At 37.9% G+C, this 26,971-nt stretch overlaps 3 protein-coding genes across 7 annotated transcripts; all 3 read left to right on the top strand.

Annotated features, from left to right (window-relative positions):
- Positions 1-483: 483 nt before the first annotated feature.
- Positions 484-8,761, top strand: LOC148065059 (uncharacterized). Its single transcript, XM_087808369.1, has 9 exons — positions 484-541; positions 629-726; positions 805-924; positions 2,104-2,190; positions 2,330-2,383; positions 2,434-2,651; positions 4,357-4,459; positions 4,653-5,067; positions 6,316-8,761. The coding sequence occupies exons 1-9, from the start codon at positions 484-486 to the stop codon at positions 6,366-6,368; spliced, it is 1,206 nt and encodes a 401-aa protein (XP_087664495.1). The 3' UTR covers positions 6,369-8,761.
- A 3,091-nt stretch (positions 8,762-11,852) lies between these two features.
- Positions 11,853-15,686, top strand: LOC148065058 (uncharacterized). 3 transcript variants are annotated; one of them, XM_087809067.1, is made up of 9 exons: positions 11,853-11,939; positions 12,609-12,672; positions 12,759-12,856; positions 12,934-13,053; positions 13,466-13,907; positions 13,982-14,060; positions 14,150-14,212; positions 14,516-14,594; positions 14,693-15,686. In XM_087809067.1, the coding sequence occupies exons 2-9, from the start codon at positions 12,615-12,617 to the stop codon at positions 14,741-14,743; spliced, it is 990 nt and encodes a 329-aa protein (XP_087665193.1). In that variant the 5' UTR covers positions 11,853-11,939; positions 12,609-12,614; the 3' UTR covers positions 14,744-15,686. The 3 variants fall into 3 exon arrangements, with proteins under 3 accessions (XP_087665193.1, XP_087665194.1, XP_087665192.1); XM_087809068.1 differs by having other exon boundaries at positions 11,936-11,976; XM_087809066.1 differs by lacking the exon at positions 11,853-11,939 and adding an exon at positions 12,269-12,358.
- Positions 15,687-17,822: 2,136 nt separating this feature from the next.
- On the top strand, positions 17,823-21,174 carry LOC148065057 (uncharacterized). Of its 3 annotated transcripts, none has more exons than XM_087808448.1 (9): positions 17,823-17,900; positions 18,614-18,674; positions 18,760-18,854; positions 18,932-19,051; positions 19,464-19,782; positions 19,857-19,935; positions 20,025-20,087; positions 20,390-20,468; positions 20,565-21,174. In XM_087808448.1, exons 2-9 carry the CDS (start codon positions 18,620-18,622, stop codon positions 20,613-20,615), a joined length of 861 nt encoding a protein of 286 aa, XP_087664574.1. In that variant the 5' UTR covers positions 17,823-17,900; positions 18,614-18,619; the 3' UTR covers positions 20,616-21,174. The 3 variants fall into 3 exon arrangements, 2 of the variants coding, with proteins under 2 accessions (XP_087664574.1, XP_087664573.1); XR_015713372.1 differs by lacking the exon at positions 17,823-17,900 and adding an exon at positions 18,277-18,366 and having other exon boundaries at positions 19,514-19,782; positions 20,565-20,600; XM_087808447.1 differs by lacking the exon at positions 17,823-17,900 and adding an exon at positions 18,277-18,366.
- The last annotated feature ends 5,797 nt before the right edge of the window (positions 21,175-26,971 follow it).

The following is a 26,971-nucleotide window of genomic DNA, read 5'->3' as shown; positions in this document are numbered from 1 at the left end:
TCAACTTTCATGTGTTTTAATAAATCATGTCATGTTGTCAGCATTAGTTGTTTCGTATTAAGATGATGCAATGACATAAAACAATGAAATAGACTTTTCCGGATTCAGCCATTTTATGTTCGTTTTTGTGTTGTTTGTTTGAGCTGAAAAAAATGAAGCTTTAACTGAAGCATAATCAGGTCTATTTGTTTTATGTGGCTCACGAGAGATTTGAACACGATTATTTGGGTAAATATAATGTTTTCTACAGCAAAAGAAGATCCTTAATATAAACCATGAATCTGAAAATGCCCTTGTATTACCACACAAACCACAGAGTTGATTTATAAAAGTATCATATTCAGTTTGTTGATCTTCTTATTTTATGTTAAATCACTTTGTTACTTGAAGGTAAAGTATAAATAAACACAAACATTACTGGACTTTGCTTGCATTTTCAGGGTCAACATCATTTAATATTAGTTAATATTTTATTAGGGTAACATGGTTCGTGGGATTCTCCTTCTCGTGATGTCTTTGGTTACCTTGGCCAACACAAGAAGTAAGTAATACTTGCTGACTTTTAAAAAAATTTTTTTTTTTGAGTGAACTTGTTTTGTGAACACAAATGATGTTTCTTCTCTCACAGAAGTGATCAATGTTACATGTGAAGAAATAAAGACTCCTGAGGGCTTGTTCCAATATGAACATGGTGATAATGGGAAGACCATCAGGGTATATGATAATGTGAGTATTTACTATTACCATGTTAAGGATAATGTTGGTTTTAAGCAGTTAAATTGTTTTTTTCCATCTTCTCAACAGGAAGGAATAGCCATTTCTGAGCTGAGTGACAATGACTCTGTAAACAATAATCAATGTGGGAACTTTACCAGGACTGAAGCCGTCCTGAAAAGATGCCAAAATCTCAAAGTGGAGTTCGATGTGAGTGACATGTTTATTTGTTCATATATACTATTATAAGTTCGGACAAAAATCTGATAACAAGATTTCGTCCTTGATTTAAATTCTTAGTAAAGTGTATTATTTTGTGTTCTTGATAATTGTCAGCAGCAGATATTGTAACCAAGTGACTTATGTGCAGATCATTACATCATGTAGTAAGTTTGTTATTTAATTTTGAGCTTTTTCTGTTTTAAAAGTTTGACCTGGAAAAAATTAAAGAATTTAAAGTCAGTCCCATCACCACCAGGCCCATCGACACCAGTAAATACTTCTGCGCCTCTTTATATCTTCACATTACGCTGTTTAAATAACACATTTGTATTAAAATCTCGCAGTCGGGATCTCAGCGCTGATCTTCATTGTTATTATTGGACTGATATGTCTTTGCATGACGAACGACAACAGGTGAGACTTATCTGTTCAATAAATATCTAAAATGTTTCCATATAGTCATTTTGTATCATCCAAGAACTGATGAAAACTTTTTCCATCAGAATTTGGACCAGATTTCCTCGATGCCAGAAGCTAAACAACAAACCAGATCCTGCCAGGTCAGTTTTTATTTTTTAATGCTAACACATACTAACACAACCTTCTCTGTGATAATCTAATAAAATCCTTATTTTTTCACATCTGTTTAAAAATAAAACAACTGAAGCCACTTTTTTCTTAAATATCAATCTTTTGATTTGCCACAAAAACTATTCGATTAGAGAGTAAAAATAGATTCATAAGATTAATTATGTTTAATTCCAAATGTTTCTCCTCACATATGGACGTGAATGTCTTAAACTGCATTAATTATGTTTTTCTACTTGAAAAAAATCACTAAATCTGTGTTGCTTCTGTTTGTAGTTCTGACAAAGTAGAGATTGACATGGAGCAGAAAACACAGGAGCCACTCCTGACTGAACCAGTAAGAATAAAAAACAACCTAAACTGTTTTCATATTTTGTTGCTAACTGTAGTTCAACTGGAATTACATTTAATGTATTTATATTTTCTTTCCTTCAGGAAACTGACATGGAGTTGAAATCTCTCCAGACGAGAACCAAATAGTCTAATTATACGAATATATATTGTCATGTTTATGTCATTTGTATTTTATTTTGATGGTGTGTTTCCGTTTGGTACGTGCCTGTGTTTTGTTTTTGACAGACGCTGGCAGGTGCGCGGCTGGGGACGATTGTATGGCGGGTTCTTCCTATTGATAAGGAGCACCCCTACCCGGAAGAACTCGCCAGAGTATTCAGTTTCCTGACCAGGTTGGCATCTCGGATCTTGCTCAGCGCTTGAAAATCTGAATGAACTATCTTTTGAAGACCCCTGACGTTGTCAGCGTTTTTAGTTGCTCATGTGAGTCTTTTTGCCCTTTTGTTTTTAGTTGCTGTTCGAGACCCAAATCTCCAGCCGTGTCCTGCCTCTGTCCCGAGCGCCAGTCCTGTTTTTTGTTCCGGTCCTTTCCGACCGTTTTTGGAGTATTAAAAGACTTTTATTCTGAACTATTCCTCAGAGGATTATTCACTTCCGCATCTGGGCCTCCTGTCCTGCTCCACTCATGACAGAATACTCTGGCCACCAGATGGGCCCAGCGGACGTAAAGGAGCCCCGCCGAGCTCTCGGTTCTCAAGGAACCAGACTTTGTTCTCTCAAGGAAGTGACACGGGACAGTCACTCAGCGCTCGTCCAGCTGTCAGCTACTGTGGGTGAGCTGACTCTTCGTTTTGGCCCCTCCCGCACCTGTTGCAGCCGCCGCAGCCTCTGTGCGCGCGCCGACTGTTTTCGCTCAGGCTCACCCTGCGAGACTACCGGCTGTACGTGAACCAACGATACCCACGCCGGAACATTATAGTGGAGAAGTGGGTGGTTGTGCACGTTTTTTGCTCCAGGTCCAGTTAGTGTTTAGCCAGCAGCCCTCCTCGTTTTCCACTGGTCGCGCCCAGATCGCGTATATGATAAATCTCCTCCGGGGTAGAGCAGCTGACTGGGCAACTTCTCTGTGGGAGTCTAACTCTCCGGCTCTAGCTAGTTATGAGTGCTTTACTGACGAGATGCGCCGGGTTTTCGACCTGCCACATCGCTCACCCGCGGTGTCCGCTCGAAAGTTACTTTGTTTAAGACAGGGAGAGGAGTCTGTGGGGAATTACTCTATAGATTTTCGAATATTAGCTGCAGAGAGTGGCTGGAATGAGCCCGCGCTATTAACTGCTTTTTCCCAGGGGTTAAGTGACTCCGTCAGGGATCAGCTCGCTACTCGGGATGAACCGGAGGGTATAGAGGCCCTTATTAGCTTAGCGATTAGGATAGATAATAGGCTGAGGGAACGCAGCCGGGAACGTGGCAAGATTAGTACTCAGGTGGGACACACCCTCTCTTCTCCTGACCCTACTCATCGGACCACTCTACCGGGACTTTTGACTATTGACCTGACTTCAACTGCAGAGGTTGTTCTGATCGACTCCGGCGCTGACGACAACTTCATTGACCGAGACTTCGCCCTTTCCCTTAACATTCCCCTGGTTAGACTGGTCGTTCCCCGCCTGGTCTGCGCCATAGATGGCCGACCGCTCCTCGACGTGACTCACCAGACCACTCCCCTTTCCCTCACTATTTCGGGTAACCACTCTGAGGTCATTTGTTTTCTTCTCATTTCATCTCCCTCTTCTCCTATAGTTCTTGGTCTCCCCTGGCTTCGTATCCATAATCCTCACTTTGACTGGGTGAACTCAACTGTACTTGGTTGGAATCCTCATTGTCATTCACAGTGTCTCCGTTCTGCACCCACTACCTCTCGACCTCCGCTTCCCATTTCTCCCCCTCCTGATCTTTCCTCCGTTCCTCCGGAGTATCACAGTTTGGGTGAGGTTTGTAGCAAGGAGAGGGCGCTATCCCTACCACCACACCGTCCGTATGACTGCACCATCGACTTACTTCCTGGTTCTCCACTCCCCTGTAGTCGACTGTACAAGGTTTCTCGTCCTGAGCGTCAGGCCCTCGACACCTATATCGGGGAGTCACTGACAGCCTCTTCGCCTCTTGGTGCAGGGTTCTTTTTTATTAGTAAGAAGGACAAGTCCCTGAGACCCTGCATAGACTACAGGGGGTTAAACAGTATAACCATCAAGAATCGTTATCCCCTCCCACTCATAGACCCATCCTTTGATCCACTGAACAAGGCCATGGTCTTCACCAAACTGGACCTTCGAAGTGCGTATCACTTGGTTCGTGTTAGAGAGGGCGATGAGTGGAAGACGGCATTTAAGACTCCCCTAGGACACTTCGAGTATCTGGTCATGCCGTTGGCCTGACCAATGCGCCAGCAGTTTTCCAGAGACTCATAAATGAGGTCTTAGGGGACTTCTTAAATGATTTTGTGTACGTTTATCTTGACAACATTTTGATCTTTTCCAGTTCCCGTGATGAACACCTCAGCCATGTCCGCCGCGTTCTCCAACGGCTATTAGAGAACAGACTCTTTGTCAAGGCGGAGAAGTGTGAGTTCGGAGTTTCCACCGTGAGTTTTCTGGGTTTTATTTTATGAAGGTGGAGGCAGTTTCCCAATGGCCAGTGCCTGTTAGCCGCAAGCAATTGCAACAGTTCTTGGGTTTTGCTAATTTTTATCGTAGGTTCATCCGGGGTTATAGCCAGGTTGCCGCTCCACTAACCCAGCTTACCTCCACTAAGAGTCCTTTATCTGGTCTGCCAAGGTGGAGGACTCCTTCAACCGGCTGCGCTCGCTGTTCTCCTCCGCCCCTATCCTACGACACCCTGACCCGGTCCGTCAGTTCATCGTGGAGGTGGACGCTTCGGACACCGGCATAGGAGCAGTGCTGTCTCAGAGGTGCGCCAAGGACAACAAGGTGCATCCCTGTGCCTTTTATTCCCGGAAACTGTCTCCAGCGGAGCGCAACTATGACATTGGCAACCGGGAGCTCCTGGCGGTGGTGGCGGCACTTCAGGAGTGGAGGCATTGGATGGAGGGCTCAGAGGTATCTTTTCTGGTTTTAACGGATCATAAGAACTTGCTCTACTTACAGGAGGCGAGGCGCCTGAACTCCCGCCAGGCCCGTTGGGCCCTGTTTCTGGGCCGATTTGACTTTTCCCTGACTTACCGCCCAGGAGGTAAGAACGTTAAGCCTGATGCCTTATCCTGACAGTTTGCTCCTTCCCAGGAGGGTCTAGCGGATGAGACCATCCTCCCTTAGCGTTGCTTCATTAGGGTGGCCAGCTGGGATATAAAGAGGGTAGTTCAGGAGGCTCAGGAGAGTGACCCAGGACCTAGCTCTGGACCGCCTGATAGACTCTTTGTTCCGCAGCCAGCTTGCGCCCAAGTGCTTCAGTGGGGGCACAACCACAGGGTAGCGTGTCACCCGGGTGTTTCGAGGACACTCTCGTTTCTCAGACAGAGATTCTGGTGGCCGGAGATGGCACGCGACGTCAAGGAGTTTGTGGCTGCCTGTGCCACGTGTGCTCGCGGAAAGTCCTCTCGTCGCCCCTCCGCTGGACTCCTTCAACCCTTACCTGTGCCGAGTCGCCCCTGGTCGCAAATCTCAGTGGACTTTGTCACCGGTCTTCCTCCATCCATGGGTAGGACAGTAATCCTTACGGTAGTGGACCGCTTCTCCAAGATGGTTCACTTCATTCCCCTGATCAAGTTACCGTCCGCATTGGAGACAGCGGACCTGCTGGTCCTACACGTTTTTAGACTCCATGGCATCCCAGTGGACATCGTCTCGGATCGTGGACCCCAGTTCTCCTCGCAAGTCTGGAGAGCATTCTGCAGGCCCCTAGGGGCTAATGCTAGCCTTTCGTCAGGCTACCATCCGCAGCGCAACGGACAGACGGAACAGGCTACCCGGGACCTTCCCCTTCCTGTGGAATCACGCAAGCTGGCTGGCCAGGTTCGTGGGGCCCTTTGAGATGAGGAGTTGAGAGGATCATAAGTCCCACTGCCATGCGCCTCAAGCTCCCTCCGTCGCTCAGGGTCCACCCGACCTTCCACGTCTCCCTCCTGAAGCCTGTCACCACCAGTCCTCTCAGTTCGCCAGCCGAGCCTCCACCTTCTCCTCTCATCATTGACGATCACCCCGCGTACAGAGTCCACAAGATCCTGGAGGTTCGCCGCAGAGGTCGGGGCTTCCAGTACCTAGTGGACTGGGAGGGCTACGGTCCAGAGGAGCGCTCCTGGATCTCCCGCTCACTCATCCTGGACCTCTCCCTCCTACTTTTACCGGGAGCACCCGGAAAGACCGGGTAGGACGCCTGGAGGCGCTACCTAGAGGGGGGGGGTACTGTCATGTTTATGTCATTCGTGTTTTATTTTGATGGTGTGTTTCCGTTTGGTACGTGCCTGTGTTTTGTTTTTGACAGACGCTGGCAGGTGCGCGGCTGGGGACGATTGTATGGCGGGTTCTTCCTATTGATAAGGAGCACCCCTACCCGGAAGAACTCGCCAGAGTATTCAGTTTCCTGACCAGGTTGGCATCTCGGATCTCGCTCAGCGCTTGAAAATCTGAATGAACTATCTTTTGAAGACCCCTGACGTTGTCAGCGTTTTTAGTATTAAGTAGTAGTATTAAAAGACTTTTATTCTGAACTATTCCTCCGAGGATTATTCACTTCCGCATCTGGGTCTCCTGTCCTGCTCGACTCATGACATATATTATATTATTGTTATACTATTGTGTTTGAACTATTATTGAAAAATATATAATTGAGATTATTTTCCGAAATATTGCGATTGCGATTTGTATAACGTCCCCCATGAAACCAATATATATATATTCATGGTATCGTCTATATACTTTATTAGATAGATAGATAAAACTTTATATGTATAATTTTATATTGCCATTAATAAAGAAATATATTATTTTATATATATACACGAGAAGGAGCTGTCTTGCAGCCGAGCTCGGGCTCTAAGGTCTGTGGATCAGAATCTACTGATGGTTCCTGAACACGGTTCAGGACCAGAGAAGAGAAATCCTTCCAGGCTGTTGCTCCTAAGCTTTGGAATGATCTTCTCTCATTCTATTGTTTTTGATAGTTAAAGCTCTTTGTGACCCTGGTCTAGAAAAGAGCTTTACAAATAACCTTTTCTTTACTTACTTTACTTTAGTCATATAACTGCAAATTGTTTATGCTTCGTCTATAAATATTGTAGCTTCAGCTTCAGATCCACAGTCTGTTAAACCAGCAGGTGAGGAAGAAAACTCTAAATCTTTGATTAACTTTTCTTTGAGCGAATCAAAGTAAAGTAAAAACTCCATCATTCCACCATATTTGTGGTCATAAAATGGATCAACACTCGTGAAGAATGTTGCAAAAGGATTTTAATTGATCTCTCCAAGAACAGAAGAACTTTATTCATTCATTCATAAGACTATTCAACACAGACTTGATGCTTTTGCTGCTAGCGTAACTAGCTAACACATGCTAACGCGAAGCAGCGCTAGCATGATGCTCGACACGCCAACAGGTGTTTGACGGTGTAGGTACAAATTCTGTCCCCCCTACAAATTTTGTCCCCCCACTTCCTACGTGATGACGTCACATGCGGCATATGCGAACGTCTCTTTAAAATATTTTTTATGGGTTAAAGAAACGTCAAAAGAACGTTTACATGATACTTTTTTACCACATAAAATATTTATATTGACGAAAAGACGATCTTCGTCAACATAATCACTTTCCGTTCTTTCATCTCGACACGCGTGACTTTGACACCAACGGAAGTGTCCGCGCTACATGTGACGAAGCTGCTGATTGACTGAAGCCGTTTTACTTATAATTAATTAAATACATTATACAAATGGAACAAATAAAAATAAAATGACTCGTTCAATAAAGTTGGCATATGTACATTTAATAATTGATTTAATTGATTTAAAGAAAAATCGAAATGAAACCTAAATAATTACTGAGGTGTTTATGATCCGAACTACAGACAAGTTATTGAAAGGGGAATATTCTAACATTTATTTTATGTGAAAAGCGAATTATTTTGGAACTCGATTGTTTGTATTTCATTATACAGTTGTGCGTTATTATTAGTAAAACAGCTTCAGCCAATCAGAGACTTCGTCACATGTAGCGCGGTCACTTCTGTTGGTCTCAAAGTCACCTGTGTCGTCAGACCAGGAAATGAAAGAACTGAAAGTGATTATGTTGACGAAGATCGTCTTTTTGTCAATATAAATGTTTTATGTGTGGTAAAATGTATCATGTAAACGATCTGTTGTCGTTTCTTTAACCCATAAAAAAAATATTTTAAAGAGACGTTCGCATAAGCCGCGTGTAACGTCATCACGTAGTAAGTGGGGGGACAGAATTTGTAGGGGGGGCAAAATTTGTACCGACAACGGCTCTACAGTCGAGGGTTCAATTCTAATCTAGAGAGCAATGAACTATCTTCAAGGGTGGAAATCATCCATTTGTCTGCACGTTTTTCTCCTGAGATTTCCAAGCACATGAACTCAGCAGCACTAGCTAACAACAATTAGCCAAAAGACAAACTTCTGCTGTTGTGAGTGAAGTTTGTTTGAGAGAGAATTTATTCCAGAGTTGTGTCGCCACCGTCAGAGTATTTGTACTCACTCCATCGTCTGGACCTTAACATGCTGTTTGAACCTGCTTTTTTTGTTTGCTCAATGAAAAGTGTATTTGTGTAATCGATGGAGGGGTTTATATATTATCTTGAAGTATTTCCTCCGTGACGACTGAGGTTTAACATCAGGGTAAAAGAAACTGTAACAAGATCGTGGATGATCTTGACATGTTGTTTTGAAGTGTAACAATAAACATCTTCCTGTCACATCCTGTCAGTCTTCGTCATCATGAGCTCAATGGTGTTGGTCTGAGTTGAACCAGGATCAACTCAACCAGTGAAATAAATAAAATGTAACTAAATAAGACATTTTAAAAAGTAGTGCAGAACTGGGTCAGAGTACAAACTTATTATATAGAAATGTTTTCATTATTATTTGTTGAATGCGTTGTTACAGTACATTATTTTCAAAGTTTCCATTTTTCCTTTTTCCCACCTCTTGTCTATCTGATAAATTTCATAATAGTATAACTTTTTTCTGTTTTGTCGTCATGTAATAACTTTATACGTGCAGATTTAAAGGTGATTCCATTCAGTTCCATTGATTTGTAGTACAACCGTTGTGGGTTCTGCGGGTGTTGAATGGTGACACATTAGGGTCGTCTTCCTTCAAGATCCATTTCACACCAAGGAGGTCCAGCTACTAGTGAATATTTACTCTTGTTCTCCAACAATCCTTAGGACATACAATTATCTTTAACTGTTTATTCTTTAACTCGTATTTGCTTCTTGAGGTTTATTGTTCACTGGCATAACTTTAACCACATCTTGTACACTTGGACTTCCTTGTCTTCTGAAGGTCTGAGATAAGAAACAGAAGCAGTGACGATCCACCGCCTGTCCATGACATCTTCCTCCCTTTTTATTTTGACAGTAAGAACCACTCGTGATTAAAGTGATAGTTCACCAGAACTTCAAACTTCACTCATTTTCTACTAAAACGGTCAAAACTGGAGTCCGTTCCGGTCGCTCCAACATGCCGTCACTTCCTGCTCCCGGGTCTTAATTCTTCGCTTTGTGGAGAGAAATGGTCAATGTAGAGTGTCACGGGTCGTTTATTCGCCGCTTCAAGTCAAACAAAATACAAGCTTTACGATCGATCGGTCGCACTTTCTTCAGGCAACTGTACAGTTCAATATCCCCGGGAGAAACGGTCTCGAGCCGTAGAAACATCGTGATATTTAAGGCAAATTTCCCGCCCAGAGGGTCGTCATTTCCGGGGCAACTGGTTCTTTCAAGTTGCATGTGTCTCGATCACCCGTAGAGCGAACTTCCTAACTTGCCCTCTTGCAATCTAAGATTCAAATGTTCTCGGACGGGGGCCTCCGTCTTCCAGCCCCCCCCTCCTGGATGTGTCTCGCTTCGTTATTTGATCCACGACCCAAGGTGTGAAAAGGCCGACAAACAGACGTTTTTTAAATAACCGGTGTCATGTCTCTAATTCTGTTTCAAGCTTGTCTTGAAACGGTGTAAATCAGTCTGAGTGAAATGTTGATTGTGAATGTATATTCAAATGTTTAAGCTATTAGATGAAGTGAGTAATTTATACTTTATATTTTGATTATCTTTAGCATTAATTTAAGTATGGCGTATACGTATAGTGTATAATACTTTTTAATCTAACACTACTCTCAACTCTCATGTCGACTAAGGAATGGGATTATTCTCAGAGTGTTTCTTTTCAGAGTTGTAGACACAAATAAAAGTCTGTTTTAATGTTAGCGACTCAAGGTCTCTGAGGGAAGATATTTGTACAGTGGTTGCCGCCTTTCTTTGAGGATTCCTGGCTTCTCTGCGTTCAAAATCCAAACTTTTGGATGCGCTCTCACTCACGGTCTTAAAAGTGCACGAAAACCATAGACATATATACTAAGACGCCGCATCAACTGCTGCCGCCCACTAGAGTGGTGTGTATACAGGGCGGCCATCTTGGTACAGTCCTACTCGCTCCTACAGTGCATCACGTCTGTAGAGGAATGATGTGTTTAGACTATAAAAGTGATCATAAATCGCTCATTTGTCAAGCTTTTTTCAAAGGGTTTGTTTTTCAAACCTCAGACCAGATAGACAGACATTATTAGAAGGAATATTTTAATATATAAAAAACATTTTGAAGTGATGGATGAAACAAATATGAAAGGTATGCTTAGGATAATGTCACAATATAACAAAATGTTTAAAATGAAATATTCTATTGAGAAAAGGTGGGATAAAATTATGATTACATGATTCAGAACTCTGAAGCGAGAATTCTGACCCCGCTCAAGTAGAAGAACTCACATTTCTCCCATCCTTAAAACTCTTCACTGGTTTCCGGTTTCTTTCAGGATCAACTTTAAAATTCTGGTTCTTACTTTCAGATCTATTCATGGTCAGGCTCCTCCTTACATCACTGATCTGATCCAGCCTTACACCCCAGCCTGGGCTCTGAGGTCTGTGGATCAGAATCTAATGATGGTTTCTGAACACGGTTCAGGACCAGAGGAGAGAAATCCTTCCAGGCTGTTGATCCTAAGCTTTGGAACGATCTTTCTCTGTGTTTGATGATCTACTGACTCCTTTAAGACATTTTTATTCGTGCTTTTCCCTGATTTTCTGGGACACCTGTGTTTTTCTCTGTGTTATCTTGATCTTTTTAGTATATATTTTGATTGTTTAAGCGCTTTGTGACCCTGGTCTGGAAAAGCGCACTATAAATACAAATGACTTACTTACTTACTTATTAGGATCACTGCAATGTAATAAGCAGTGCAGCGTACAAATGACACTTGATTGTTGATACTACCTCAGTCATAGATTTTTAAATAAAACCCTCTTAGAAAATAAACTAATTAGACAGAAGTTACTTTTGATGCAACTGGACTTGAATAGATTTACAAATACATTTTTTTCTGTTTTACAAAAGAGCTAAACATTAATAATAATCAATAATTTAATAACAACCTGCCCATACTATGTTATCCCTTAATTACATTTTACCTGATAAAAGTGAAAGTGCTACATGTCTGACGACTCTACTGACATTTGGGATTTAAACTTGAACTTTCATTTCACTTGAAAAAAAACAAAAGTTTTCCAAGTAAAGTTAAATATTTAATAATAATAAAAAAAAAAAATATTTTATTTATATTTAAATCGATAATTTAAACACTTATTAAAGCACCAATCTCGAAACTTTTAAGACAACTTTCATTTGTGTTGACATGCTTCCGGACTCGGTAGACTCACGTTTATTCACGGGGAAGGAATTGCTCTTCGCCTTACTCTGGCGCAAGGCAGTGTGGGTATTGTAGTTCACTACGGAAATGTCATTTATTTGGGCGTTGAGACGTTTTCTGCTCGTTCTTTCCTTCGCACCTGCGTCACGTCAACTTCGAGGTCCACGGTGAGTCCAGTCGCTGGATTGTTTGACTTAATTCAATGTATGTTCAAACTTGAACTTTCATTCAACTCGAAAGACAAAGTTTCGCGTTATCAAGCGCTCAAGTTCATGAAGTGATTTGACTTAAATATATAACAAATCTATTACTTATTTATATTTAAAACGATCATTAAGCACCAATCGCGAAACTTTTAATTCAACTTTCATGTGTTAATAAATCATGTCATGTTGTCAGCATTAGTTGTTTCGTATTAAGATGATGCAATGACATGAAACAATGAAATATACATTTCCGGATTCAGCCATTTTATGTTTCTTGTTGTGTTGTTTGTTTGAGCTGAAAAAAATGAAGCTTTAACTGAAGCATAATCAGGTCTATTTGTTTTATGTGGCTCACAAGAGATTTGAACACGATTATTTGGGTAAATAAAATGTTTTCTACAGCAAAAGAAGATCCTTAATATAAACCATGAATCTGAAAATGCCCTTGTATTACCACACAAACCACAGAGTTGATTTATAAAAGTATCATATTCAGTTTGTTGATCTTCTTATTTTATGTTAAATCACTTTGTGTTTATTTATACTTTACCTTCAAGTAACAAACATTCCAGGACTTTGCTTCCATTTTCAGAGTTAACATAATTTAATAATAGTTATATATTTTTTTAGGGTAACATGGCTCGTGTGATTTTCCTTCTCGTGATTTTTTGGGTTACTGTTGCCAACACAAGAGGTAAGTAATACTTGATGACTTCTAAAAATGTTCTTTTTTTGAGTGAACTTGTTTTGTGAACACAAATGATGTTTCTTCTCTCACAGAAGTGATCAATGTTAAATGTGAAGAAATAAAGACTCCTGAGGGCTGGTTCAAATATGAACATGGTGATAATGGGAAGACCATCAGGGTATATGATAATGTGAGTATTTACTATTACTATGTTAAGGATTATGTTTGTTTTATGCAGTTAAATTGTTTCTTCCATCTTGTTAACAGGAGGAAATACTATTTTCTGAGCTGAGTGACAATGACTCTGTAAACAATAATGAATGTGGGAACTTTACCAGGACTGAAGCCGTCCTGAAAAGATGCCAAAATCTGAAAGTGGAGTTCGATGTGAGTGACATGTTTATTTGTTCATATATACCATTATAAGTTTGGCCTAAAATCTCGAGATTGTTTTAGTGTTGGTTAACTTCATTTTATTGTATTACACAGATTAATGGATTCTTTTATTTTTTTTACAATAAAGAAAAATTGAAATCACTACAGAAAATGTATCTTAATCCTCTATTATTTTCACTTTACGGACTCACGAATACTGTGTTGTTATTTCAGCTCCAAAATCCAAAAGCAAACTCTTAATCATTTACCTGATAACAAGATTTCATCTTGATTTAAATTCTTAGTAAAGTGTATTATTTTGTGTTGTTGATAATTGTCAGCAGCAGATACTGTAACCAAGTGACGCATGTGCAGATCATTAGTAAGTTCGTTATTTAATTTTGAGCTTTTTCTGTTTTAAAAGTTTGACGAGAAAAACAATATAGAATTCAAAGTCAGCCCCATCACCACCAGGCCCACCACCACCAGGCCCACCACCAGGCCCACCACCAGGCCCACCACCAGCACCACCACCAGGCCCATCACCAGGCCCACCACCAGCCCCATCACCAGGCCCATCACCAGGCCCATCACCAGGCCCACCACCAGCCCCACCACCAGCCCCATCACAAGGCCCACCACCAGGCCCACCACCAGGCCCATCACCAGGCCCATCACCAGGCCCATCACCAGGCCCACCACCAGGCCCACCACCAGCCCCATCACCAGGCCCATCACCAGGCCCATCACCAGGCCCATCACCAGGCCCACCACCAGGCCCACCACCAGCCCCATCACAATGCCCACCACCAGGCCCACCATCAGCCCCATCACCAGGAACGCCTCCTGCCCCACCATCAGCATCAGTAAATAATTCTGCGCCTCTTTATATCTTCACATTACACTGTTTAAATAACACATTTGTATTTTGTTCTCGCAGTCCTGATCTCATTCCTGATCCCAGCGCTGATCTTTGTTATTATTGCACTGATATGGTTTTGCATGAGGAAGAACAAAAGGTGAAACTTTTCTGTTCAATAAATATCTCAAATGTTTCCATATAGTAATTTTGTACCATCCAAGAACTGATGAAAACTTTTTGCATCAGAATTTGGACCAAATTTCTTCAATGGATTCGCCAGAAGCTAAACAACAAACCAGCTCCTGCCAGGTCAGTTTTTATTTTTAATGCTAACACATACTAACACAACCTTCTCTGTGATAATCTAATAAAATCCTTATTTTTTCACATCTGTTTAAAAATAAAACAACTGAAGCCACTTTTTTCTTAAATATCAATCTTTTGATTTGCCACAAAAACTATTCGATTAGAGAGTAAAAATAGATTCATAAGATTAATTATGTTTAATTCCAAATGTTTCTCCTCACATATGGACGTGAATGTCTTAAACTGCATTAATTCTGTTTTTCTACTTAAAACAAATCACTAAATCTGTGTTGCTTCTGTTTGTAGTTCTGACAACGTAAAGATTGAGATGGAGCAGAAAACAAAGGAGCCACTGCTGACAAAACAAAATCTTCCTGCTGAACCAGTAAGAATAAAAAACAACCTAAACTGTTTTAATATTTTGTTGCTCACTGTAGTTTAGCTGGAATTACATTTAATGTCTTTTTTTCTTTTTTTCTTCAGGAAACTGACGTGGAGTTGAAAATCTCTTCAGACAGGAACCAAATAGTCTAATTAAACTAATATATATTAGCATTATACAATGGTATTTAGGGCTGAACGATTATTAAAAAAACATAAAATTGTGATTGTTTTCCAGAATATTGCAATTTTTATTCCAATGTCCTCTTTTTTATGCATTTTTAAAATCTAATACAATTAGTGATTAACTTTACATTAAAATGTATTTCTCTTTGATTCTCAAGCTAAAGTTATTAAGTAATTATATAATATAATCACGATTATATCGCAAATGCGATTAATCGTTCAGCCCTAATTGTATTGATGCTATTATCTTTATATCATATATATATATTTATATATACAAGAATGACCTCGGGCTCTGAGGTCTGTGGATCAGAATCTACTGATGTTTCCTGAACACGGTTCAGGACCAGAGGAGAGAAATGAATGAATATTGTTTATTTCGGGCATGACAGTTTAAATCATCAACATCAAATTTCATTGTAATTCACATATTACATGAATGTCCTGAAAGGGAAAGCGGGAGAAGCAGAAGCTTATCAAGTCCTGCCACCATTAGCCTCAAAATAGTAGTAGTAGTGGTGGTGGTGAAAGAAATGAAACCATAGACATAATCATAACTTACCTGATTTTCTGGGACTCCTGTGTATTAGTGTGTAACTATGACACACAGAGGTGACAGACAGACCTTTTAGATGAAGTAACTCCATCATTCCACCATATTTGTGGTCATTAAATGGATAAACATTCGTGAACAATGTTGCAAAGGGATTTTATTTGATCTGGACCTTAACATGCTGTTTGAATCTTGCTTTTTTGTTTGCTCAATGAAAAGTATATTTGTGTAATGGGTGGAGGGATTTATATATTATCTTGAAGTATTTCCTTTGTGACTCGGTGTAGAAACTGTAAGAAGATCGTGGATGATCTTGACATGTTGTTTTGAAGTGTAACAATAAACATCTTCCTGTCACATCCTGTCAGTCTTCGTCATCATGAGCTCAATGGTGTTGGTCTGAGTTGAACCAGGATCAACTCAACCAGTAAAATAAATACAATTTAATTAAATTAGACATTTTAAAAAGTAGGCTTTAAAAAAATGACATGGCTACGATCCTGGTAAATTTGAAGACATCCAAATTTACCAGGATAGTATCCAACGTCTTCATGAATCATAATCCAGTCGAATTTTTCACTAAACTTTTTAAGAATTTTTTCAAAATGTAATTTTTTAAATGTCATCATTAATGATCATTTATTTCAAATTTCTACAGTAAAATTACTCCAAATCTACCAGGATAGTAGTCAAGATCTTCAGGTCTTCAATCATAATCCAGTGGAATATTTTACCAAGCTTTTATGAGTTGTATTATATGATATTTAAAATAAATGTGTAGTTATAATGATATAACTTTTAAATTGAATTTAAATTTAAATTTTAAAATGACATTGACATTGTTGGTTAAAATAAATAAATGGACACATGATAAATACAAGACTGAGACACGAGTGTGTCATCATTCCTGGATTTGAATCAAAAACACTCGCTTGTCACTCCCAGGTGAGACTAAACAATAAGTTTCTATTATTGTTCATGTTTTTGGTTATATTTCTGTGTATAAATGAACGTTGTTACTTTTCTCTAGTGTGTGTGTAACCCAGCCGTTTATATGGTGTTTTAACTTTCAATTATTTTCAATGGAATAATATAATTAAACCCAGTTGTTATTTTTGTGTTTTATGTTTTATTACTTTTTGATGCTCGTGTTGTATTATGTGTTTACACTATAAAAGTGATCATAAATCGCTCATTTGTCAAGCTTTTTTCAAAGGGTTTGTTTTTCAAACCTCAGACCAGATAGACAGACATTATTAGAAGGAATATTTTAATATATAAAAAACATTTTGAAGTGATGGATGAAACAAATATGAAAGGTATGCTTAGGATAATGTCACAATATAACATAATGTTTTAAAATGAAATATTATATTGAAAAAAGGTGGGATAAAATTATGATTACATGATTCAGAACTCTGAAGCGAGAATTCTGACCCCGCTCAAGTAGGAGAACTCACATTTCTCCGATCCTTAAAACTCTTCACTGGCTGCCAGTTTATTTCAGGATCAACTTTAAAATTCTGGTTCTTACTTTCAGATCTATTCATGGTCAGGCTCCTCCTTACATCACTGATCTGATCCAGCCTTACACCCCAGCCTGGGCTCTGAGGTCTGTGGATCAGAATCTACTGATGGTTCCTGAACACGGTTCAGGACCAGAGGAGAGAAATCCTTCCAGGCTGTTGATCCTAAGCTTTGGAACGATCTTTCTCTGTGTTTGATGATCTACTGACTCCTTTAAGAAACTTCTTAAGACATTTTTATTCGTGCTTTTCCCTGATTTTCTGGGACACCTGTGTTTTTCTGTGTTATCTTGATCTTTTTAGTATATATTTTGATTGTTTAAGCGCTTTGTGACCCTGGTCTGGAAAAGCGAACTATAAATACAAATTACTTACTTACTTACTTATTAGGATCACTGCAATGTAATAAGCAGTGCAGCGTACAAATGACACTTGATTGTTGATACTACCTCAGTCATACATTTTTAAATAAAACCCTCTTAGAAAATAAAATTAATTAGACATAAGTTACTTTTGATGCAACTGGACTTGAATAGATTTACAAATACATGTTTTATTTACAAAAAGAGCTAAACATAATAATAATCAATAATTTAATAACAACCTGCCCATACTATGTTATCCCTTAATTACATTTTACCTGATAAAAGTGAAAGTGCTACATGTCTGACGACTCTACTGACATTTGGGATTTAAACTTGAACTTTCATTTCACTTGAAAAAAAACAAAAGTTTTCGAAGTGAAGTTAAATATTTAATAATAATAAAAAAATATATATTTTATTTATATTTAAATCGATCATTTAAACACTTATTAAAGTACCAATCTCGAAACTTTTAAGACAACTTTCATGTGTGTTGACATTCTTCGGGACTCGGTAGACTCACGTTTATTCACGGGGAAGGAATTGCTCTTCGCCTTACTCTGGCGCAAGGCAGTGTGGGTATTGTAGTTCACTACGGAAATGTAATTCATTTGAGTGTTGTGACGTTTTCGGCTCGTTCTTTTCTTCGCACCTGCGTCACGTCAACTTCGAGGTCCACGGTGAGTCCAGTCGCTGGATTGTTTGATTTAATTTAATGTAATGTATATGTCTGAAGATTCTACTGACACTTCTGGTTCAAACTTTCATTCAACTCGAAAGACAAAAGTTTCGCGTTATCAAGCGCTGACGTCACAAGTTCATGAAGTGATTTGACTTAAATATATAATAAAACAAATATAAAAACAAATCTATGTATATTTAAATCGATCATTAAGCACCAATTGCGAAACTTTTAATTCAACTTTCATGTGTGTTAATAAATCATGTCATGTTGTCAGCATTAGTTGTTTCGTATTAAGATGATGCAATGACATGAAACAATGAAATATACATTTCCGGATTCAGCCATTTTATGTTTGTTGTTGTGTTGTTTGTTTGAGCTGAAAAAAATGAAGCTTTAACTGAAGCATAATCAGGTCTATTTGTTTTATGTGGCTCACGAGAGATTTGAACACGATTATTTGGGTAAATAAAATGTTTTCTACAGCAAAAGAAGATCCTTAATATAAACCATGAATCTGAAAATGCCCTTGTATTACCACACAAACCACTGAGTTGATTTATTAAAGTATTATATTCAGTCTGTTGTTCTTATTTTATGTTAAATCACTTTGTTACTTGAAGGTAAAGTATAAATAAACACAAACATTCCAGGACTTTGCTTCCATTTTCAAGGTCAACACCATTTAATAATAGTTATATATTTTTTTAGGGTAACATGGTTCGTGGGATTCTCCTTCTCGGGATGTCTTTGGTTACTGTTGCCAACACAAGTAAGTAATACTGGACTTTTAAAAATGTTATTTTTTTTCGAGTGAACTTGTTTTGTGAACACAAATGATGTTTCTTCTCTCACAGAAGTGATCAATGTTAAATGTGAAGAAATAAAGACTCCTGAGGGCTGGTTCAAATATGAACATGGTAATGCGACGACCATCAGGGTATATGATAATGTGAGTATTTACTATTACTATGTTAAGGATTATGTTTGTTTTATGCAGTTAAATTGTTTCTTCCATCTTGTTAACAGGAGGAAATACTAATTTCTGAGCTGAGTGACAATGGCACTGTAAACAATTATGAATGGGGGAACTTTACCAGGACTGAAGCCGTCCTGAGAACATGCCAAAATCTGAAAGTGGAGTTCGATGTGAGTGACATGTTTATTTGTTCATATATACCATTATAAGTTTGGCCTAAAATCTCGAGATTGTTTTAGTGTTGGTTAACTTCATTTTATTGTATTACACAGATTAATGGATTCTTTTATTTTTTTTACAATAAAGAAAAATTGAAATCACTACAGAAAATGTATCTTAATCCTCTATTATTTTCACTTTACGGACTCACGAATACTGTGTTGTTATTTCAGCTCCAAAATCCAAAAGCAAACTCTTAATCATTTACCTGATAACAAGATTTCATCTTGATTTAAATTCTTAGTAAAGTGTATTATTTTGTGTTCTTGATAATTGTCAGCAGCAGATACTGTAACCAAGTGACGCATGTGCAGATCATTAGTAAGTTCGTTATTTAATTTTGAGCTTTTTCTGTTTTAAAAGTTTGACCTGAAAAACAATATAAAATTCAAAGTCAGCCCCATCACCACCAGGCCCACCACCAGGCTCACCATCAGCCCCATCACCAGGCCCACCACCAGGCCCACCACCAGCACCACCACCAGCCCCATCACCAGGCCCACCACCAGGCCCACCACCAGGCCCACCACCAGGCCCACCACCAGGCCCACCATCAGCCCCATCACCAGGCCCACCACCAGGCCCACCACCAGGCCCACCATCAGCCCCATCACCAGGCCCACCACCAGGCCCACCATCAGCCCCATCACCAGGAACGCCTCCGGCCCCTCCATCGGCACCAGTAAATCATTCTGCGCCACTTTATATCTTCACATTACACTGTTTAAATAACACATTTGTATTTTGTTCTCGCAGTCCTGATCTCAGTCCTGATCCCAGCGCTGATCTTTGTTATTATTGCACTGATATGGTTTTGCATGAGGAACAACAAAAGGTGAAACTTTTCTGTTCAATAAATATCTCAAATGTTTCCATATAGTAATTTTGTACCATCCAAGAACTGATGAAAACTTTTTGCATCAGAATTTGGACCAAATTTCTTCAATGGATTCGCCAGAAGCTAAACAACGAACCAGCTCCTGCCAGGTCAGTTTTTATTTTTAATGCTAACACATACTAACACAACCTTCTCTGTGATAATCTAATAAAATCCTTATTTTTTCACATCTGTTTAAAAATAAAACAACTGAAGCCACTTTTTTCTTAAATATCAATCTTTTGATTTGCCACAAAAACTATTCGATTAGAGAGTAAAAATAGATTCATAAGATTAATTATGTTTAATTCTAATGTTTCTCCTCACATATGGACGTGAATGTCTTAAACTGCATTAATTCTGTTTTTCTACTTAAAACAAATCACTAAATCTGTGTTGCTTCTGTTTGTAGTTCTGACAAAGTAGAGATTGAGATGGAGCAGAAAACAAAGGAGCCACTGCTGACAAAACAAAATCTTCCTGCTGAACCAGTAAGAATAAAAAACAACCTAAACTGTTTTTATATTTTGTTGCTCACTGTATTTCAACTGGAATTACATTTAATGAATTTTTTTTTTTTCCTTCAGGAAACTGACGTGGAGTTGGAAATCTCTTCAGACAGGAACCAAATAGTCTAATTAAACTAATATATATTACCATTATACAATGGTATTTAAGGCTGAACGATTATTAAAAAAACATAAAATTGTGATTATTTTCCAGAATATTGCAATTTTTTTCCAATGTCTTCTTTTTTATGCATTTTTTAAATCTAATACAATTAATGATTAACTTTACATTAAAATGTATTTCTCTTTGATTCTCAAGCTAAAGTTATTAAGTAATTATATAATATAATCATGATTATATCGCAAATGCAATTAATCGTTCAGCCCTAATTGTATTGATGCTATTATCTTTATATCATATATATATATTTATATATACAAGAATGAGCTCGGGCTCTGAGGTCTGTGGATCAGAATCTACTGATGTTTCCTGAACACGGTTCAGGACCAGAGGAGAGAAATGAATGAATATTGTTTATTTCGGGCATGACAGTTTAAATCATCAACAGCACATTTCATCGTAATTCACATATTACATGAATGTCCTGAAAGGGAAAGCGGGAGAAGCAGAAGCTTATCAAGTCCTGCCACCATTAGCCTCAAAGTAGTGGTGGTAGTAGTGGTGGTGGTGGTAAAGAAATCATAGACATAATCATAACTTACCTGATTTTCTGGGACTCCTGTGTATTAGTGTGTAACTATGACACACAGAGGTGACAGACAGACCTTTTAGATGAAGTAACTCCATCATTCCACCATATTTGTGGTCATTAAATAAATCAAAACTCGTGAACTATGTTTCAAAAGGATTTTATTTGATCTGGACCTTAACATGCTGTTTGAATCTTGCTTTTTTGTTTGATCAATGAAAAGTATATTTGTGTAATGGGTGGAGGGGTTTATATATTATCTTGAAGTATTTCCTTTGTGATGACAGGATTAAAGACTGAGGTTTAACTTCAGCGTAAAATAAACTGTAAGAAAATCGTGGATGATCTTGACTTGTTGTTCTGAAGTGTAACAATAAACATCTTCCTGTCACATCCTGTCAGTCTTCGTCATCATGAGCTCAATGGTGTTGGTCTGAGGTAAACCAGGATCAACTCAACCAGTGAAATAAATACAATTTAATTAAATAAGACATTTTAAAAAGTAGTGCAGAATTGGGTCAGAGTACAAACTTATCACGTACAAATGTCTTCATTATTATTTGTTGAATGTGTTGTTACAGTACATTATTTTCAAGGTTTCCATTTTTTTTTTCCCACTTCTTGTCTATCTGATGAAAATTATATTTTAATATTATATATTTACTATTGTTTGTTAGTTTATTATATATTACTATTAAACTATTGTATTAATGCTATTATGTATACATACCATTATATATAATATCTAATTATATATTAGATATTATTACTTGACATGTCTTGTTTTTTAAATATAATTAAGGGTGAACTATCTTATTCATCTTATTATCTAATGTGTTGTCATTATCTAAATGTTAAAGATTTTTTTTTAATTCTCACTTACGGTTATTTATGGTGTAACTTTTGTCCCTCTACTTAAAAAATAGGATTGAATATTTCTAAAATGAAATAATATTCAATAATATAAAACATTTTAGCCTATCTTTTTGTTTGTATTTTCGTCTTGACAGGCCCTCAGAAGAAATAATGTCCCCTAATTTATGTAAAAATAAAGTGAATAGAATTTTCAATGAATGCATCTGTTTATAGTATGACATTCAACAACGTGCACCCAATTTTAAATTGAGAGGTTCGTGTTATGAAATATATTTTTAATAATTCCCAAGTACCACTGTTTCACCTCTAGAGGGAAGCAAACGATCACAAGACAAGTTGATGATTTGATTTCTATTCGTTTTTTTTGTGTATTTCTTTTACGATTTTTTTTTTTTTTTTTAAAAACTCGCGAGTGTTCGTCATAAAAGGTGAGCGTTAAGTCACGTGTGCAGAGATGTTCCTGACCTGCCTTGTACAGTTTGTGGATGATATATTTTGACATTGAAGGTTTCATTCTTTATGGCGACTCGGCTTTGTTCAAGTTGTTAATAATCTAAATTATAAGCTACTGTTTTCCATTTGTGAGTTGTTGAAACCGTTTTATATGTATTTAGGGAAAGGGGAACAAACCTCATCTTGTCAGCCTAGTTCTGAAAGTAAGAACCAGAATTTTATAAAATGGATCCTGAAAGAAACTGGCAGCCAGTGAAGAGTTTTAAGGATCGGGGAAATGTGAGTTCTTCTACTAGAGCGGCTCAGAATTGACGCTGCAGAGTTTTGTATGAACTGCAAGTGAAACAACTCCTTCTTGTTTGGACACCAAAATAAACTGTTACAATAGTCTAAACAAGATTCATTATTGGTAGATAGTCTGACACACGTTTAGATTAAGGTGGTGTTTTGATCGAATCCAGTGATTCCCAAACGTTTTGCTATGCTCCCTTTCACCCGAAAAATAATAAATGATCATGATTAAGAAACAAATCGGTTCGTCACTTATTGTGATAACATAGGAACAAGGCTATATTTGTATTACTTGACTCTGTTATTGCAGAATTTTTACGGGTCGTAACTGCCTTCAGTTTTTTTTAGAACCTAGTATGTAAGTAAGTAAGTAAGTAAGTAATATTTATTTATATAGCGCTTTTCGAGACCAGGGTCACAAAGCGCTTTAACAATCAAAACAATACTCAAAACAGTACATACTTCAAAGATCAAGACAACACCGAGAACAACACAGGAGAGAAGATGTTTCTTAAAGGAGTCAGTACATCCATCAAGCGCAAAGAGAGAGGAAGATCGTTCCAAAGCTTAGGAGCAACAGCCTGAAAAGATTTCTCTCCTCTGGTCCTGATCGACATCAGCTATAGAAACTGCGGGAGTCGACTGTATCCTCTTGTCCTCAGTCACTACTGGGATCTCAAAAGATTTCATTTTTCGACCATGTCGAGATATGGGTGTGAGAGTCGAGTCATATTAATTTGAATTGAAAACGAACAAAAAACAAAAGGCTGTTGCCGATCAACCTACAATATCCACCGGTGATTTTTAGCTCCGGTGACTTCAAGTCGAGTCTTGAATGGTGGAAGCTTCTTTTTTTTTTTCAGGCCGGCGTAAATGTGCGACGACCTTTGCACGATGTGCCTTGATGTACTGGTCGGGGCAGGAAGTGTGCGGAGGTGAGTCGACGTGCGAGAGTGTTGCCGCTCAGAGTGCGGGGTGACCGGATGGTCAAGGCCTCGGCTCCTCTCCTCTCGGGGAGTTCCACCGAAGGGCCACGAGCGGCGGCGGCGGCAGATGGGCGGAACGGCGGGGGGCGGGGGGGGTTTGGTGGGTTGTTGCGAGCGATCACACGAGCGTGTACGACATACGATACGAGCGGAAATAAGGGGTGCACAGGAGAGCCGTCGCAGCATGAAAGGCTGTCTCCGCGACCACATAACAAGTCGACTAATCAGCTAATTAGATAGCAATCAGCCTCCACTGCGACCAGGATTACGAGCCGCGCAGGAAACAAAAACGCGACTGATCGCGGATCACTGTGGATAAGAAAGCTTCATGGGGCCCAGGACGGCGCCGCAGTAACTGCATCGCTTTAGCCGGCGCGTTTATCCCGAACCTGATCTCCGAGCCGATCGCCATGTTTATACTGCGGCTCAGGAGTCTTTTAAAGGTCGCCTGCTGCACCCCGGGCACATCTGTGTCTTCTCCTAGTGCACTGGAGGTTGGTATGCATCAGGATAGTGTATGTACTAACTAGTAGTGCGCACATTTTCGACAGATAGTACGTCTCAAGTCAAACACTGCACCAACCAGGAAATGACGCGACAGTTTCTTCTTCTACTACTATTTAACGATGATCGCAACCAGGTGTAGGAACGCTATCGGCGACACCTGCTGGCAGCACGTTTTTTGTTTGGAGAAAGAAATATGAGAAACGAAATATTCATCAGATATTTACGCAGGTATCAGCACCGAAGATGTGTCGTCCACCTATTAATGCATCTGTAAGTATATGCATATACGCCACTAAGATGGCGGTCGTTTAGGGTAGAAAGTGTTTATCGATCCATACTCAGTATTGCGGGTGTTTAAGTACGACAATTTAGTGTGCATGGTGCACTACATTTCGCATACTAAGAATTGAAACGCACTTATGCACTGAAAATAGTTTAAGTAGGCAAGTATGCTATTTGAGACACAGTTCCGGAATGACGATATGGATTTCAATTTACTATTATACATTAGTTTAGATTTTTTATATAATGCTTAAATCTTGTTGGAAGGGCAATAAATACAAAAATGGACAAAGACCTAAAACAAAATCAATTTCCTGAAATCTTAAACCGACAATCTTAAAAATGACATAAAATGATGACATAAAATGCATGATATAAAATGTTATGTTATAGCATTATAATAATGTCATGTTATAGCATGATAAAAAAATGACATGCTTTTGCATTGATATAAAATGTCATGTTATAGCATGTTATAAAATGACATTCTATTGCATGATATGAAATGTCATGTTATAGCATGTTATAAAATGACATGCTATTGCATGATATGAAATGTTATGTTATAGCATTATAAAAATGTCATGTTATAGCATGACAAAAAATGACATGCTATTGCATGATATAAAATGTTATTTTATAGGATGATATAAAATGTCATGTTATAGCATGATATAAAATGTCATGTTATAGCGTGATAGAAAATGAAATGCTATTGCATGATAGAAAATGTCATGCTATAGCATTATAAAAATGTCATGTTATAGCATGATAAAAATGACATGCTATTGCATGATATAAAATGTCATGTTATAGCATAATAAAAATGTCATGTTATAGCGTGACCAAAAATGACATGCTATTGCATGATTTAAAATGTCATGCTATAGCATTATAAAAATGTCATGTTATTGCATGATAAAAAATGACATGCTTTTGCATTGATATAAAATGTCATGTTATAGCTTGTTATAAAATGACATGCTATTGCATGATATACAATGTTATGTTATAGGATGATATAAAATGTCATGTTATAGCGTTAAAAAAATCGAATTCTAAAGCATGGTATAAGAGGTCATGTTATGGCATGATATAAAATGTAATGTTATAGTGTAATATAAAATGTTATGTTATAGCATGATATAAAAGCTCATGCTATAGCATTATAACAATGTCATGTTATAGCATGATATAAAATGTTTTGTTATAGCGTGATAGAAAATGACATTCATTTGCATGATACAAAATGTTATTTTATAGCATGATAAAAAATGACATGCTATTGCATGATATAAATTTTTATCTTACAGCATTATAAAATGTCATGTTATAGCATGATCAAAAATGACATGCTATTGCATGATATAAAATGTCATGCTATAGCATTATAAAAATGTCATGTTATAGCATGATAAAAATGACATGCTATTGCATGATATAAAATGTTATGTTATAGCATTAAAAAAATGTCATGTTATTGCATGATAAAAAAATGACATGCTTTTGCATTGATATAAAATGTCATGTTATAGCATGTTATAAAATGACATGCTATTGTATGATATGAAATGTCATGTTATAACATAATATAAAATGACATGCTATTGCATGATATAAAATGCTATGTTATAGCATTATAAAAATGTCATGTTATAGCATGATAAAAAATGACATGCTTTTGCATTGATATAAAATGTCATGTTATAACATGTTATAAAATGACATGCCATTGCATGATATAAAATGTTATGTTATAGCATTATAAAAATGTCATGTTATAGCATGACCAAAAATGACATGCTATTGCATGATATACAATGTTATGTTATAGCATGATATAAAATGTCATGTTATAGCGTTAACATTTTTAAATTCTAAAGCATGGTATAAGAGGTCATGTTATGGCATGATATAAAATGTAATGTTATAGTGTAATATAAAATGTTATGTTATAGCATGATATAAAAGCTCATGCTATAGCATTATAACAATGTCATGTTATAGCATGATATAAAATGTTTTGTTATAGCATTATAACAATGTCATGCTATAGCATTATAAAAATGTAATGTTATAGCATGATAACAATCACATGCTATTGCATGATATAAAATGTCATGTTATAGCATTATAAAAATGTCATGTTATAGCGTGATAGAAAATGACATTCATTTGCATGATTAAAAATGTTATTTTATAGCATGATAAAAAATGACATGCTATTGCATGATATAAATTTTTATCTTACAGCATTATAAAATGTCATGTTATAGCATGATCAAAAATGACATGCTATTGCATGATATAAAATGTCATGCTATAGCATTATAAAAATGTCATGTTATAGCATGATAAAAATGACATGCTATTGCATGAT

This window comes from Callionymus lyra, chromosome 15 (assembly GCF_982586985.1).
Source record: "Callionymus lyra chromosome 15, fCalLyr1.hap1.1, whole genome shotgun sequence".
NCBI classification, from domain to species: domain Eukaryota; kingdom Metazoa; phylum Chordata; class Actinopteri; order Syngnathiformes; family Callionymidae; genus Callionymus; species Callionymus lyra.
This window is presented reverse-complemented; position numbering and strand designations above follow the sequence as displayed.

Excerpts from the sequence above, each read along its gene's own strand:
- LOC148065058 (XM_087809066.1), top strand. The coding sequence starts at position 12,323 with ATGTGGCTCACAAGAGATTTGAACACGATTATTTGG. Across the intron at positions 12,673-12,758 it reads TACTGTTGCCAACACAAGAG|AAGTGATCAATGTTAAATGT; the intron begins GTAAGTAATACT and ends CTTCTCTCACAG. Across the intron at positions 14,595-14,692 it reads AAAATCTTCCTGCTGAACCA|GAAACTGACGTGGAGTTGAA; the intron begins GTAAGAATAAAA and ends TTTTTTCTTCAG.
- LOC148065057 (XM_087808447.1), top strand. The coding sequence starts at position 18,331 with ATGTGGCTCACGAGAGATTTGAACACGATTATTTGG. Across the intron at positions 19,936-20,024 it reads TGCATGAGGAACAACAAAAG|AATTTGGACCAAATTTCTTC; the intron begins GTGAAACTTTTC and ends TTTTTGCATCAG. Across the intron at positions 20,469-20,564 it reads AAAATCTTCCTGCTGAACCA|GAAACTGACGTGGAGTTGGA; the intron begins GTAAGAATAAAA and ends TTTTTCCTTCAG.
- LOC148065059 (XM_087808369.1), top strand. The coding sequence starts at position 484 with ATGGTTCGTGGGATTCTCCTTCTCGTGATGTCTTTGGTTACCTTGGCC. Across the intron at positions 4,460-4,652 it reads GTGAGTTCGGAGTTTCCACC|GTGGAGGACTCCTTCAACCG; the intron begins GTGAGTTTTCTG and ends TGGTCTGCCAAG. Across the intron at positions 5,068-6,315 it reads CCTGACTTACCGCCCAGGAG|ACGCTGGCAGGTGCGCGGCT; the intron begins GTAAGAACGTTA and ends TGTTTTTGACAG.